General features: G+C 43.4%; 1 protein-coding gene across 1 annotated transcript in view; it reads left to right on the top strand.

Moving 5' to 3' along the window:
• The window catches only part of LOC308307510 (coiled-coil domain-containing protein 148-like), a gene marked incomplete at its 3' end in the record, with an annotated part of 46,245 nt that overhangs the window by 26,412 nt on the left and 5,671 nt on the right, over positions 1–14,162 (top strand). The window contains exon 11 of the mRNA XM_080752776.1: positions 12,187–12,327. Within this exon, the coding sequence (XP_080608902.1) occupies positions 12,187–12,327 (141 nt within the window). The remainder of the gene's footprint in view (positions 1–12,186; positions 12,328–14,162) is intronic.

The following is a 14,162-nucleotide window of genomic DNA, read 5'->3' on the forward strand; positions in this document are numbered from 1 at the left end:
TGTTGTCGAATGAAATGCAATAGCAGGGTTGTTGCCAGGAAGTTTTGTTAGCCCTCCCACAATAGATAGATAGATACCTTTATTGATCCCACAGGGGAAATTCAGGCGCCAGGGCCAATGCAGCAGTACAAGTTATAGATAAAGAAGGACAAGATAGTGCAGTAGGTACAGAAGAATAACATCACAACATCAATGAATACACCTTCAACAAATATAAATAAAGTATACAGATGCATACAGTACAGCGATAAGTGATATACAATCATCTTGCCTGGTGCAGAGCAAGATACACTGTCAATATAAATAAAAGGAGAACAGATGTATACACTCTATGCAATGCAAACAGGAATGCTTGGGACATGAGACGGCATTCACATGAATTGACAACCACTTGGCCCCAATGTGTATCCATGCACTGCAGTCAATCGGAGATTAATTTGTGTCATTTGGAGAACATCTAATCTGTAAAATATGAATTCACTTCTTTAATTATCTGAAGTGAACCATGTTTCATGTACGTTTTAGCCCCAAGATACCAAACTTTCAACCTTCACACATGTGTGTGAGAGAGATAAAGGAAGTGCACACATCCATGCTTATTTGCTTGCGTGTGTGTATAGGGTCCCAGATGGAAGTGTGTTTCCAGCCAATCTTTCGTTTCAGTGCCTTTATCATGGCAGCACAGTGACGCGTCCGGAGGATAAGATGGATTCTCCTTCCATTCAATCTGCCTCTCTGCTAATGTTTTGTTTTTGCAGCTGCTGCCTCTGTCTCCTGTAGCATCCCAGAGTTGATCATGATTTATTGACCACCTCTCAGATCAACTATGCTTTTATTGCATTCTGATTGCATTATGTGAACTGTAGGATTTTGGCAGTGGATGGTGCTGCTGTTGGCAAGTCACTGTTTTCCAGAAAAAGAAAAGTACTTTGTGAAAATGGTGTTATAACTCTATATGCATTGTGCAGCTTGATAAATTACATTTTAGCGTGAAATGACAAATGAATATAACTGTGACTACAACATGTTCAGCAAGTACAGTAACAGTTAAATATGACAAGTAAGATGCCCTAAGGCAGAGAGCAGCGTTCGGATAAACGGCATGTTAAGCCTGTGAAAGCCACAGCCAATCAGCGACACGCCACAGACCCATGTGAGTGAGTGTTACACCATATGTGTTACTTACAACTTTTTGTGATCTGCCTTCATGGATGGAATCATAGACATAGAAAGGTAGACGCCTCCTTCGGCTCTGGTGCATATGCATCGAGGGACCAAGGGAATCCGTGTGCATTGCTTCCACGTGCGTCACACATACGGACGTTGCTAGGCCAATCGGAGGCAGGTGGGACCGGGTCTTTATGTACGCAGCCTGTAAGAACAGCTGAGCCGCGCAACATCGGAACTGGCTCTGTTGAGTTGAATTGTAGTCCTTGGATAAGTCCCGGAAAAGAATCGCTGTGATTGGCCAGTAGTCACTTGACTGGCAGCTGTCCCCTGGTTTTTCCAGGAAGTCCCGGACTACAATTGTTGCACGTCGCTCCAATGAACTGTAGAGGCGAACGAGGCATCTAGCTTTTTATATCTGCGGATGGAATGGGAGGGAGGAACTGAAGTCGATAGGTAATGAAATGTTGTGTATTAGCGTGACTCACTGACGGACGCGACGCACTGACGGACATGAGCTGGACTTAACAGTTAAATATGACTAGGTTCACCTGACCAGTGACAGCAGTCAAATATGCCTCATAGTGTTTGCATTTTTAGTTTTTTTTATAAAATATTTGCTTTAGATGGAGATCCAAATTGAGTTCGGCTATTTACAAATGGCCAAAATCCATATAGGGCCGAAGTGGTTAATGTATGTTTTGTTATAATAATCAAAATCTACAAAGTAACTAGTAACTAAAGTTTTCAAATAATTGTAGTGGAGCAAAAAGTAAAGTAAGAATACCTCAAACTTGTACTTAAGTACAGTACTTGAGTAAATGTTCTTACTGTAGTTACTTTCCACCACTGTGTCCAGTCTGCCTCCTCATCATCTCACCTCCTGACCTGTGTGCCAAGCTGGGCCCAGAGAGGAGGCTATTGGTGGAGGTGAGGGCCTAGCTTGGACTAATCTCTTAACCCATTTAGGCCTAGAATTATTTAATGAGTGATCCCTTGGAACAACATATTTTGAGATGGGGGTCCGCGGCCAAATACATGTCATTTTGGGGGTCCTTGACATGAAAAAGTTTGAGAATCACTGATTTAGAAGAAGGATTTAGGAGACATTTATAGAATCGGGTAAAAAATATTCAAAGACTTGTTCAAGATCTTTCAAAAATAGCAGATCTACAAGCTCGCAGTGCGGCACTTGGTACCGCGCTGTGAGCTTGTATATCTGCTATTTTTTAATAGTTAAAGCATAAAATAATGGTTAAAGTGGTTCAAATCTAAAGTGACACAGATTTGCGTTCAGGCCTAAATGGGACAGATTCTCTGAACGAAACAGAGAGGGCGCTGTTTTTCATTTGACTATGGGTTCTCAGATTCAGCTTTGACAGACTGACCTCATCAGGAACTGGACTGTGCGATGCTAACCGTTCTCCCTCTAGGGCACGTTATATGTCGTGTTCGGAGCCCCAGTTTAAATGATGTGCCAGAACCGGTTTGAACCTCTCTGCCTTGAAGGGCGAGTCTTTCCCACTGGCCATGACTTGAGCTCTGACCGATAACCTTTGGGACCTGCACAGATGGCTGTAGCTGCTGTGCATGGATCCATCTATATGGACACAGCTGATACTTATCATCACACAGCTGTTGCTATTAAACTTTATGGAGGCTTTTAGTGAAAGGTTATACAAAGAGAAGATAGATTCAAAACCGTGTGTAATCGTAAAAAGTAAAATGGAGGAGAAGATTACGGAATTTCTTAAATCATACCGTTTCTTGCTCCACTGTCAGGGTTATATGTGCAAAAGAGACTGTAATTCTTGGCTGTAAATCATAGGTATTGTAATTGGCTATATTTGTCCTTGGCTTTTAATTATAGACAATTCTTGTGAAAAATGACCATGGTTGTTCTGGAAAAAAATAAATCCTCCGCAGCTGCATTTATTTTGCCTCCCACAGACATCTCACTCACTCAGACTTGTTTGATGAGCTATTGTACATTTCACATTGTCGAATGAAGCACTTTGGTTATGAGTGACACTTTATAGCGATGCACTCAGGTGGGAAGAGGCCGAGTTGGCCACTAAGGTGACGGCAACGAGAAAGGAAGTGAGAATATAGTTAAAAAGAAAAATGATCTGTCATCCATCCATTTCAAAAGTTTGTTTTCTCTGTGCCTGTTCTTTGTGGTGTCAACAGCTACAGTTACATATTAACATGTGCTAAGCTAGTACACTGAGTACATTATCTGATCTGCATGTTCTCCCTGATGTAATCACAGTCTCTACTAGGTGAAAGCATCGCCTCCTCAGGTGCTGTGTAGTGCTGTGTGGGATGCTATGGCACGTTTCTGGCCGTTCTGGCACCCTGTATAGGCACAAAGGAGAACACATGCTCTTGTCTTTTAAAGAGGTAGAGAAATTTGCCTTAGAAATAAAGTTTTATTATTAGTATTAATATTACTGAGGCCACCCCAGTACTTTTGTCTCATTGCGCTGGGGGCGGCAGTGGCTCAGGGCTAGAGTGGCTGCTTGGCAACCAGAAAGTTCTGAGTTAGATCTGCGGGCTCCCCCAGAGTTGCTGTTGAACTGTCCTTGAGCAAGACACTGAACCCCTAATAGCTCCCGATGAGCAGGTTGGTGCCTTGCAAGGATTCCTCTGCCATCGGATTATGAATGTGTGCGTGAATGTAATGCACAAGCTCTGTAAAGTGCCTTGGATAAAGGCGCTATATAAATGCACCATTACCATTTATTTACCATTCCTCTATTGCCTCTTCTTTCTAAACTGCGCCCCCCCTTGACCTTTTCATTGGTACAGACCGGCTTTCATTGTACTCACCCGACATCCACACCGGTGCCATACTGTATACTATTGTGTTTGCTGCTTGCTTGCTTACTTACTTACTTATTTAAGTGCACATGGAGTCCTAGGCAACTGCTGAGGCTGCCGAAGCACCCCTCATGCCACCTGTGCACTGTAAAATCCTGAGTTCTCCTTTTACCTTGCTGAATTTGATCTTATTCAAGCCGAAAACCCGATACTAAGCTCTGCATTATCAGCTTGCCTGGAACATGTTCAGGTTCTGGTACCCAGCATTGGCCAGGTTATTGCGTGGTTGAAATAGGTCCTCTCCAACTTGTTAGTGTTAGTGTTTACAGTACTAACTTCACAAGCTGTAATGGTGCAACACTCAAGAATTGTTAAAGCGAAATATTCTTGTGTGAGATTATGCACAATGTGGTCACTCATTTGTTTGTCTGTCACTAAATGACCAGGAATGGAAAATGTCCAACCCTCAGTGACAGAAGACATCACAGTTACTTTACAATTACATTAACAAAGCCTATGAGGAAGAAAAGGATACGATTCTTTCGACATTGTGACATTTACAGAGTGGGTGCTTTTCTTTCTTCTGTGCAGCCTTGAAAAAGAATAGGCGCCTATTTTCTGTTGTTGAAGATTTCACAGAAAATGAGATTGTGATGACAAATTACTGTAGACTGACTGTAATAATAATAATTATTATTCTCTTCATGCTCTCCGAAATGTATTTTTTCATCTGCGTCTAAACAAAAGCGACATAAAATTAATCAGATCTAACCCTAACCCTAACCCTATAGATGACTTCACATTCACAGCAAACGACTGAGGGACAGAAAGAACAGTCTCCCCCAGATGCAGCAGCTGCTGACAGGGTCGTGCTGGCCATTGGGAAAAGCGGGACAACTCCCGAACGAATGATAAATACAAAACAAACGGTTTTGGACATACAAGGTTTCCACCCGATAACGACGAAATATAACTCATGTAATTGGCCCCCATTGGCTTGTCACTTGTCATGATCTGAAATGGCAAATCTTTGAGAAGCAGTAGCGCTATAGAGAGAGATCTCTCTCTATAGCACGCAATGAGGGCCTCTCCAACTCTTTTTCCCGGGCTGAATCAGGGACCCAGCATGTCCCTGGCTGCTGATGTGGAAGCTGCATTAGTCATACCTGTACGTACGTAGCCTACTATAAGGCGAAGGTTAAAGAAACCTATCTTGCATGGCTATAACAAGAGCTACATCTGGGAACTGGGCTGGGAACAGGAGTGCAGCCACTCCTGCGTGACCACCAGCAGGCTGGCTCCAGAGACAAAGTAGAAACCGACTCCAAGATTACTGGCACATCCTGCATGACACCACAACGATAGCAGCAGCTCTAAGCAGACTCTAAGTGTTCCACCATCCCTACAATAAGTAGGCACATGAGATGCTCCGTGCTATCCCTAAGTCTATAAACGCATGGCTGGCGGCATCTTGGAAACAGGAGGAGTGGGAGATGACCGGGTCAACAATACATCAGGGACCTGGGATATGCCGGTAACGGACCCTGCTGAACTGCCTACTGTATGTACTGGGGGTCAGCCGCTTCAAATCATCTGTGAGGAAGCGTGACTTGGAAGACACAGCATGCGAGTGCGCCATGTCTCAGCAGACTGAAAAACATACAATTTCACTTGCCCAGTTGGTTGCCCCCTATACAGACCACCTTCAGAAGCTGGCCTCTTCGATGTCTGAGCTTTCTTCTTCAATACTTCAGTTTTAAGTACAGTTTCAGATTACTGCATGCCACACACTGCACGTGACCAGATAGGCCATATACAGTACCAGCTCCTAAATGTACAGCCTCAAATGCAAAGCTAAAGTATTGTGTACACACAAACATACAACACAGGCACAAGAACGCACACACACACACACACACACACACACACACACACACACACACACACACACACACACACACACACACACACACACACACACACACACACACACAGTCACACACACACACACACACACACACACACACACACACACACACACTTGTCTATACCAGTAAGACTCCCTAATCGGGAGAATTCTCTCCACAAATAGGGCAAAAATTTGTTTTTCCAAAATGTTCCTGATCCATGTTGATGACATGAGTGTAGACATACTGTGTAGTGATTTTCGTGATTTTAGGGCAAAGTCTGTAGGAGCAGTGTCCAAAAATGTGTTTTTAAAAATCGGCGTAAAGGTGGCGCTATATGGGACAGATGCATGTTGATGGGATGAGTGTAGACATACTGTGTAGCGATTTGCGTGATTTTAGGGCACAAACTGTAGGAGCAGTGTCCAAAATGTGTTTTAAAAATCGGCCTGAAGGTGGCGCTAGAAGAGGGCTATGTGAGAAATGAGGGGTGGGGTCTCCGCGTTGCCTTGGCGGACGAATAGGTACCGGCCCCGGCTCTCCCGGACGCTCCTAGCCCGAGTTACGGCATTTTATGTGAGCTGCAGTGGAGGGGGTCCTCCACTGGGGGCGCCACCACTTTTGCATCCGTTCTGGAGCACCAGGAGTAGGTGGTCCCCAGGAATTCCCCGTGAGCAGCCCCGTTGGGGTGGTCATTTGGTCATTTTTGCACATTTGGTCATTTTTTACACCTGGGGGTCCCCCAGGGACCTGGGGGTCCCTGGAGCTCCGGGGGTCCTTGGAGGTTGTAGTTTGGCAGGTAAGGAGTGTGTGTGCAAAAGTTGGCATAGATGGGGCAACGGTTGTGGAGATATGAGCAGGGCAAAAGTGTGACGTGTGACGTATGAGTCATGGACGGACATTTTTTTACACCTGGGGGTCCCCCAGGGACCTGGGGGTCCCTGGAGCTCCGGGGGTCCTTGGAGGTTGTAGTTTGGCAGGTAAGGAGTGTGTGTGCAAAATTTGGCATGGATGGGGGCAACGGTTGTGGAGATATGAGCAGGGCAAAAGTGTGACGTGTGACGTGTGACTGACTGACTCACTCACTGACGGACGGACAGCCGGTGGAGGTTTTGGTAGTAAATGCGACCTACGGTCGCATTTACATAACCCATCTCTTTAGGTTTCCACCATGAAACACAAAGCTTTCTTATCTGGGCCAAAGCGGAACTTGATTGATGGTGTAATTTTAGGGCTAGTTATCCAGGGTTAGGGAAAACCTACATAATTTCTCTGCTTTGATTTCTAACCCTCTGCTGATTGAGCAACAAAGAATCCATCCATGAAAACCATTTAACTTTAAATTTGGTATTGATTCTAAACAAACGTCTTTCTCTTGATCATTTTTGCTGATCTGAACATGCATACAATCGTAAGCTTGCAGATGCAGATCTTGCTTGCTTATACAGTATATCTTTCCTGACTACGAATTGAAGTCGAGGCCGAATTGGCCCGAATCGTATGAAAGAGGTCTCACAGTACATGGTTGGTTCTACAGACTCCAACTTTCGCATGCAGATAGCTCAGATCATTGCCTACGTTCTTAGCTACGTTCCCCCCTGCCGTTACTGTACTTATTTTTCAGTAGAACTGCTATTCCAACTAATATGCCCATAACCTTTTATGGGTAGATCCTGACTACTAATTGAAGCTGAGGCCGAATTGGGGTTTGCATTAAAAGGTGCGGTATTCATTCCCTATTTACATCATTCCCGAGTATGCCGGTCCCCGACCTAGACGCTCGTTCGGGCGGCCGAGCTTCTAGTTGCAAATAATTCATACTTCAAATTCAGGTTAGAGGGAAAGCACATTGCACCATGGCTCATATGGAAATGCAGCTTAAATCCTTAAGTTATTATTCTTTTTTCATTTGATACAATCTGTTGTTTAATGAAAACACATTACCAATGCATCATAGTATACAGACAATATCATTTACGAACCTGATACTATATCACACTCAATTAAGTTTTCTTTTCTTTTTAAGTTGGAGAAGCAGAACTTACCATAATGGGTTTTTCCAAGACATGTTTTTTCCCCTTCCCCATATACATATCCTATAATATCCCATTAAGCTTTACAGTGTGCATATGGCTCTTGTGACCATGGCAGAAGAAATGAGTCATACAATTCACATGCTGAAATCAGCATTATGCACTGCAGGCTAACCATGCAACATTAATTCATTATACTAACATACTGTACCGTATTCGGAGCATTACTATAGTCAATGGAAATCATGTCTCATAGTGTTATGGCTGTTGAATCATGCAAAAGTTTAAATATACTGATATTACAGGAAAATATAACCACTAAAACACTTAAAAACTGTCTCCTGTCCTTCCAATCATAGAATATTTACTCCTTTTTATGAACCAAAATGGAAATCAGAATCACAATACATTTCAAGTCATTTCTGTTGGCACAGGGACTAATCATAACAAACACAGATGCACCATTATATTCACACAGTTGTGGATTTGAGACTTGGGCTTGAGTCCGGCTCTAGTCAAAATCGTGACTTAGGACTAGTCTTTCAAAAACCGGATGACTCGAGAGACTTGTTTTGAAGGTTTTCCCCAATGCTCGTGCGAGTTTTCTTCTGTAGTATGTATTTTAAAATATACCACAATCACATATATAAACACAACTATAATGATGGCCTTTCAAATACTGAAACTGTTCACTGTCATTCAACCCTAACGTCAGTTGTATGCAGTGCAAGAGCCAACATTGATCATCATGGGATTGGAGCATTTAAAAATAAATGGTATATGTCAAAAATACTCATATTTTAGTCATCTGAAATGTTTTAGTTTTAGTCTATTTTTTTTTTCTATTCTATTTTTGTACGATTTTAGTTGACTAAATCTACAGTTGAAAGATTTTTTGTGGGTCTTGATGGCAGAAAATAGCAGATCTACAAGCTCACAACGCATTGCAGCGCGACAAGCTTGTAGATGTGCTATTCTCAGAGTGCAACTCCTGAGCACCTGAAACATAAAATTAGTTGTCTTTTAGTTCTACTTGATCTCTTCTCCACTAGTCCCTCCCTAACAACATTTTAGTCACAGTTTAGTCACAGTTTAGTTTTTATTTGTAGATGGAATTGTCAATATATTTAGTCTTAGTTTTAGTCATTATAGCTTAGTTTTTAATTATTTTTATCCCTCCCCCCTCCCTAAAAATCACACATTTTTGTAACGTATCTTTCACCCAGCGCCAATTGCTTAGGCTGTAATCCTTGGTGCTACTCTCCCTCTGCCAACCTGGGGAGAGCCCTGATCTGAGCCGCTTCTTATCACCTGACAGGGGTGAGTTCCCCCGGTAGGACATAGCGTGTGGAAGGAACACATTATTCCAACCAGTTCCTTTCATCTCCATCAGGCGCCCCGGCTGACCAGAGGGAGGCAGTACAGACTGCATGTTTTTTGTGAGGGTACCTACCCTAGGGGACACGGAGAGAACATGCAAACTCCACACAGAAAGGCCCTTTCACCAACCCCACCTAGGGTATGGGCACTGATGATGCAGAGGAGAGAACATGACCCCAGCGCCCACAGCGTCCCCGGCAGGAATTGAACCCAGACCTGCTACCAATAGCTGTGAGGCGACAGCGCTACCGACTGCGCCACCGTGCCCCAGAAATTAACACTGTTGACATGACCTTAAATGTACTCTGTAGCACAAGGGAAGAGGAAGACATCAAACATATAATTTTCCAAACTCACTCACGCTCTAACGCTCTAACGCTCACGCTTATCTACGTTTATCTATTCACTCGCTTCAGCAACTGATCCCAAAGTTCACATGGTATTGGCCATTAGCATTATACCAACGCTGACGGAGCCCGAATTTCATTTCTCCCAAATTAAAGCTGTTTATTAGCGTTTTCTACTGTCTGTTGCCAGGGTTACGGTCCGTTCCTCCAGGCCATGGGATCTGTAGCCCCACACACACACACACACACAGCTCCCTCTCTCACAGTTAGGAATGTGCATTCTCTCTCTCTCTCTCTCTCTCTCTCTCTCTCTCTCTCTCTCTCTCTCTCTCTCACGCTTTCACCAGGTGCGTTTGATGTGTGTCTCATCTTCCAACGGGTATGAAAAAAAATGTAAAATTATTTGTATCCATCATAAATATACACTCCTCCATGAGCTGCTCCTTACATTATGATGCTCCCACATATTCTCACGCACGCACCAGTTACAGTAACTTTCCCCACAACCCACACTCTGCACATATTTTGGAGCACATATCGTCGAACGGGTAAGGTCTAGTTAAGACAAAGCTCTGAAGGCGGCAATCCACACACATGAACTATCTCTATATTCACATACTGTACCCTCACTGGCATGGGTAAACTATTCAACTATCTGAAGTAACCTTTACCCATCCCCAGCACTCATTCAAATGATTATAGGAAGGATTGACCCCTTTTAACTTCATGACACTGGGCATGGAAAGGTTCACATACAGCAAAATAGCCAATGTACAAAGCTATTTGTTGGTATTTGTCAGCTAGGCACCATGAATGATTGATTTGATGACGCTGCTGGATGGTGCTAATGTGTGCTAGGCCATGTTAATACGCAGCTCTGTCCTGTGGGACTGCTTAAGCTTTCCGCTGATAGATCGGGCTGGTTGAAATGCAACACTTCAATACACACCCTGCCGCAGGGAGCCCGCTGCATAACATACCTGTCACTCACGCCTCCAAACAATTGGTTGATTGTTCATACGAGTGTGTGTGTGTGTGTGTGTGTGTGTGTGTGTGTGTGTGTGTGTGTGTGTGTGTGTGTGTGTGTGTGTGTGTGTGTGTGTGTGTGTGTGTGTGTGTGTGTGTGTGTGTGTGTGTGTGTGTGTGTGTGTGTCTGTCTCACAACTATAGTTTAGTCAGGAACATTTAAATTACTCAAAAGTAAGAGTAAAAGTAGAGCATTTAAAAATTACTTTAAAAGTATCAGATCAGCAGATCTGTGAATGAAGAAAGGATCTGACTGACAGCTAATTACAGCAGAGGCGGGCGAGTCATCCTATAGATAATAATCTTTACTGAAATGATCAACATATTAAGGCTGTATGTATTGTACAGTAAGTGTATTTGTGCATAGAATAGACACTCCATGTGTGACAGACAGTCAGGGGTGTCACACTAAATTCTGGGCCCTGGGTACAAGGATTCACTGCTGGGCCCCCATGAATGTTCTTCATAGGGGGGGAGGGGGTTTAACTCATTTAGACTGGTAACGCATTATTGTGTGATTTAACTATTGAAAAATAGCAGATATACAAGAGCTTGTAGATCTGCTATTTTTGAAAAATCGTGAAAAAGTCTTTGAATATTTCAAATCCTTCTAAGGTTTTTTGAAAAATGTTTCTATGTCAGAAGTGTTTTCATGTGAAGGACCCCCAAAATGATATGTATTTGGCCACGGACCCCCATCTCAAAATATGTAGTTCCAGGGACCCCTCAGTTGCAAAATTTGAGTTACAAATGTTTGCTTAAAAATACATATATTCAAAGATTTGCACACATTTTAACGACTTGCACTCGGTGCCGCGCTGTGAGCTTGTATATCTGCTATTTTTCAATAGCTAAAGTATAAAATAATTAACCCCCCCTTGTGACACCCCTGGTGACAGTGTTTCTTGACAGGGAAGTGGTGTTTGTTGTAGGGTTATGGACCACGGGGAACAGCCCTGGTGCCGTTCAAGCAAGGTGTTCTACACAAATGGTGTTTGAGAGGTTGTTTTAACGCCTCTTTCAAAAGCTCACATCGCACTGTGGCACAGTGGCACAACGGCACAATGGCACTGAAACTCAGCTGGATGCCTTTGTGATATAGAGAGCCACTGATGGACAATAACCTCTCTCTGTGTGTGTGTGTGTGTGTGTGTGTGTGTGTGTGTGTGTGTGTGTGTGTGTGTGTGTGTGTGTGTGTGTGTGTGTGTGTGTGTGTGTGTGTGTGTGTGTGTGTGTGTGTGTGTGTGTGTGTGTGTGTGTGTGTGTGTGTGTGTGTGTGTGTGTGTGTGTGTGTGTGTGTGTGTTGTGTGTGTTTACGTTCAGTAACGTTTGGATTACTTACTTGGCCTCGTGTAAAGGGGCCCTAACAGTGTATTTATTCTATTGATTGCGGGGTAATCCAAAGTACAGAAGGTAATTAGCGTGGTAGTGATTGGGCGACTTTATTCTTCTAGATAAACAGTGGGATGTCACCGCCCCAACCCTGTGTGTTCACATATACAGCTGCAGCAGTGGCGTGCCCAGCAGGAGGAAGTGGCGAGGCTGGAGGCGGCGGTGGCGGAAAGACGACAGGAGGAAGAGGAGGAGAGGATGATGAGGGAACAGGAGAGAGAAGCAGCCTTCAGGTCACAGCAGAAGGAAAAGGTAAAGCCAAAGACCATATTCACCGGGCAGCCATGTTTTGCTTTGAAAATGGGGTGGCATTTCATTAACTGTTTGCACTGTTTTTACTTTTAGACATATTTCTTTCCCATGTAAAAAGAGGTATTATCATTGTGGGCTCGCTGAAAGGCGAGACCAAGTATGTTATACCAAATCTTTATAGGTCAAGTTTATTCTCCGCAAAAAAATGAACGACAGTACAAAGGCAGGGCCCTTGGCCAATGAGGAGCAGCGTTCTAAGTGACATCATCATTTATAGGTTACGTTTATTCTCCGCAAAAGAATTAGCGACAGTACAAAGACAGGGCCCTTGGCCAATGAGGAGCAGCGTTCTAGGTGACATCATCACCAACAAGTGCGACCTGATATAAATAACAACAACATGTTGGCTCGAGACCAGTATGTTATATCAGTATGTTATGGTGTTATTGTCTCTAAATAACAACAACACCCACATGAAATCTTTTTAATTATGTTCTCACAAATCTTTATATACTCAGGTTATTTTCCTCAAAAAACCGACAGAACAAAGGCAGGGCCTTTAGCCAATGAGGGAGCAGCGAGTCCACACTGTTTCGTAGGAACAGTATTTTCTAGTTATGATTATTATGATTGTCTTATACTATTATAATTCGAGAGGGGTCCCCCTTTTCGTTGATGGCAAGCGCAGGAACACTGGAACACTCAAAATCAACTGGGTTTTCGCCCACAATATTCTCCAGAGGCATGGCCACGGCATAGGCTTATATCTTTCCCACCTTCAATAGACTTACATGATGTTTAATTTAACCTTTTGCATAATTTTCATGCTTCACAGGACATCACAATGTCTTCATGCTTCACGTGACATCCTGACAATATAATAAAAATCACTTCTTTGTGGTATAATTGCCTTGTAAACTAGTTTTAACTAGTCCTTACCCGTTCAAAGATATGAGCTCCGAAATGATGTGCAGTGTGTGGGTTATGGGGTGTGCACTGTGCACACAGTATATGAGGGATGGAAAGTAACTTTCTGGTGCTTGCATGATAATATGTAGGAGCATGAATGTAAGAAATACCCGTTTCGTTTAAAGGCTACAGAGATACTGTGTACCGATCTACATGACAACATCTGAAAGAGGGCCAGCCAACACCCCCCCCCCCCCCCCGCCCCCACACACACACACACACACACACACACGCACGCACGCACGCACGCACGCACGCACGCACACGCGCGCACGCACACACACACAGAGCTGGTTAAACATGTTGCCCCATGCTAGATGCAGAATAGATATGCCTCATGCTAGATGCAGAATAGATATAGATACAGCATAAAAATGCTAATATACAGCATACGATTTGTGAAAGTGACAAACGGGCTTCACAGTTGTGTCAGGTGTGTTCATATGCTAATGGTGATGCGATTTCAGATCAATTGCTCCAGCCACTGAGGAGAAACGCTGTGACAGACAGACAGACACTCACTCAGACACTCACTCAGACAGACAGACAGACAGACAGACAGACAGACAGACAGACAGACAGACATTCGCAAAATTATATGTTTGATGTTATCATTCTCTGGATTCCTATGCTGCTCAGTGTTGTCAGAGATAAATGGATTACCTGCCAAGTGAATGTGTGAACACATGTCATGTCAATGACATGTGTTCACACATTCACTTGGCACATCTTTCAACGCTCATCCACAAACCATCCAGCATGCATGGAAGGATATATTTATGAAGTACATGTTTACATTTCAGTGATGACATACAGGGAAAAAAACAGTAATATACCCGAATCCAAAGCTGTTTCTAAAATAAATA

The sequence above is a fragment of the Nannobrachium achirus genome (assembly GCF_963921795.1).
Source record: "Nannobrachium achirus genome assembly, chromosome: 22".
Classification (NCBI taxonomy): Eukaryota; Metazoa; Chordata; class Actinopteri; order Myctophiformes; family Myctophidae; genus Nannobrachium; species Nannobrachium achirus.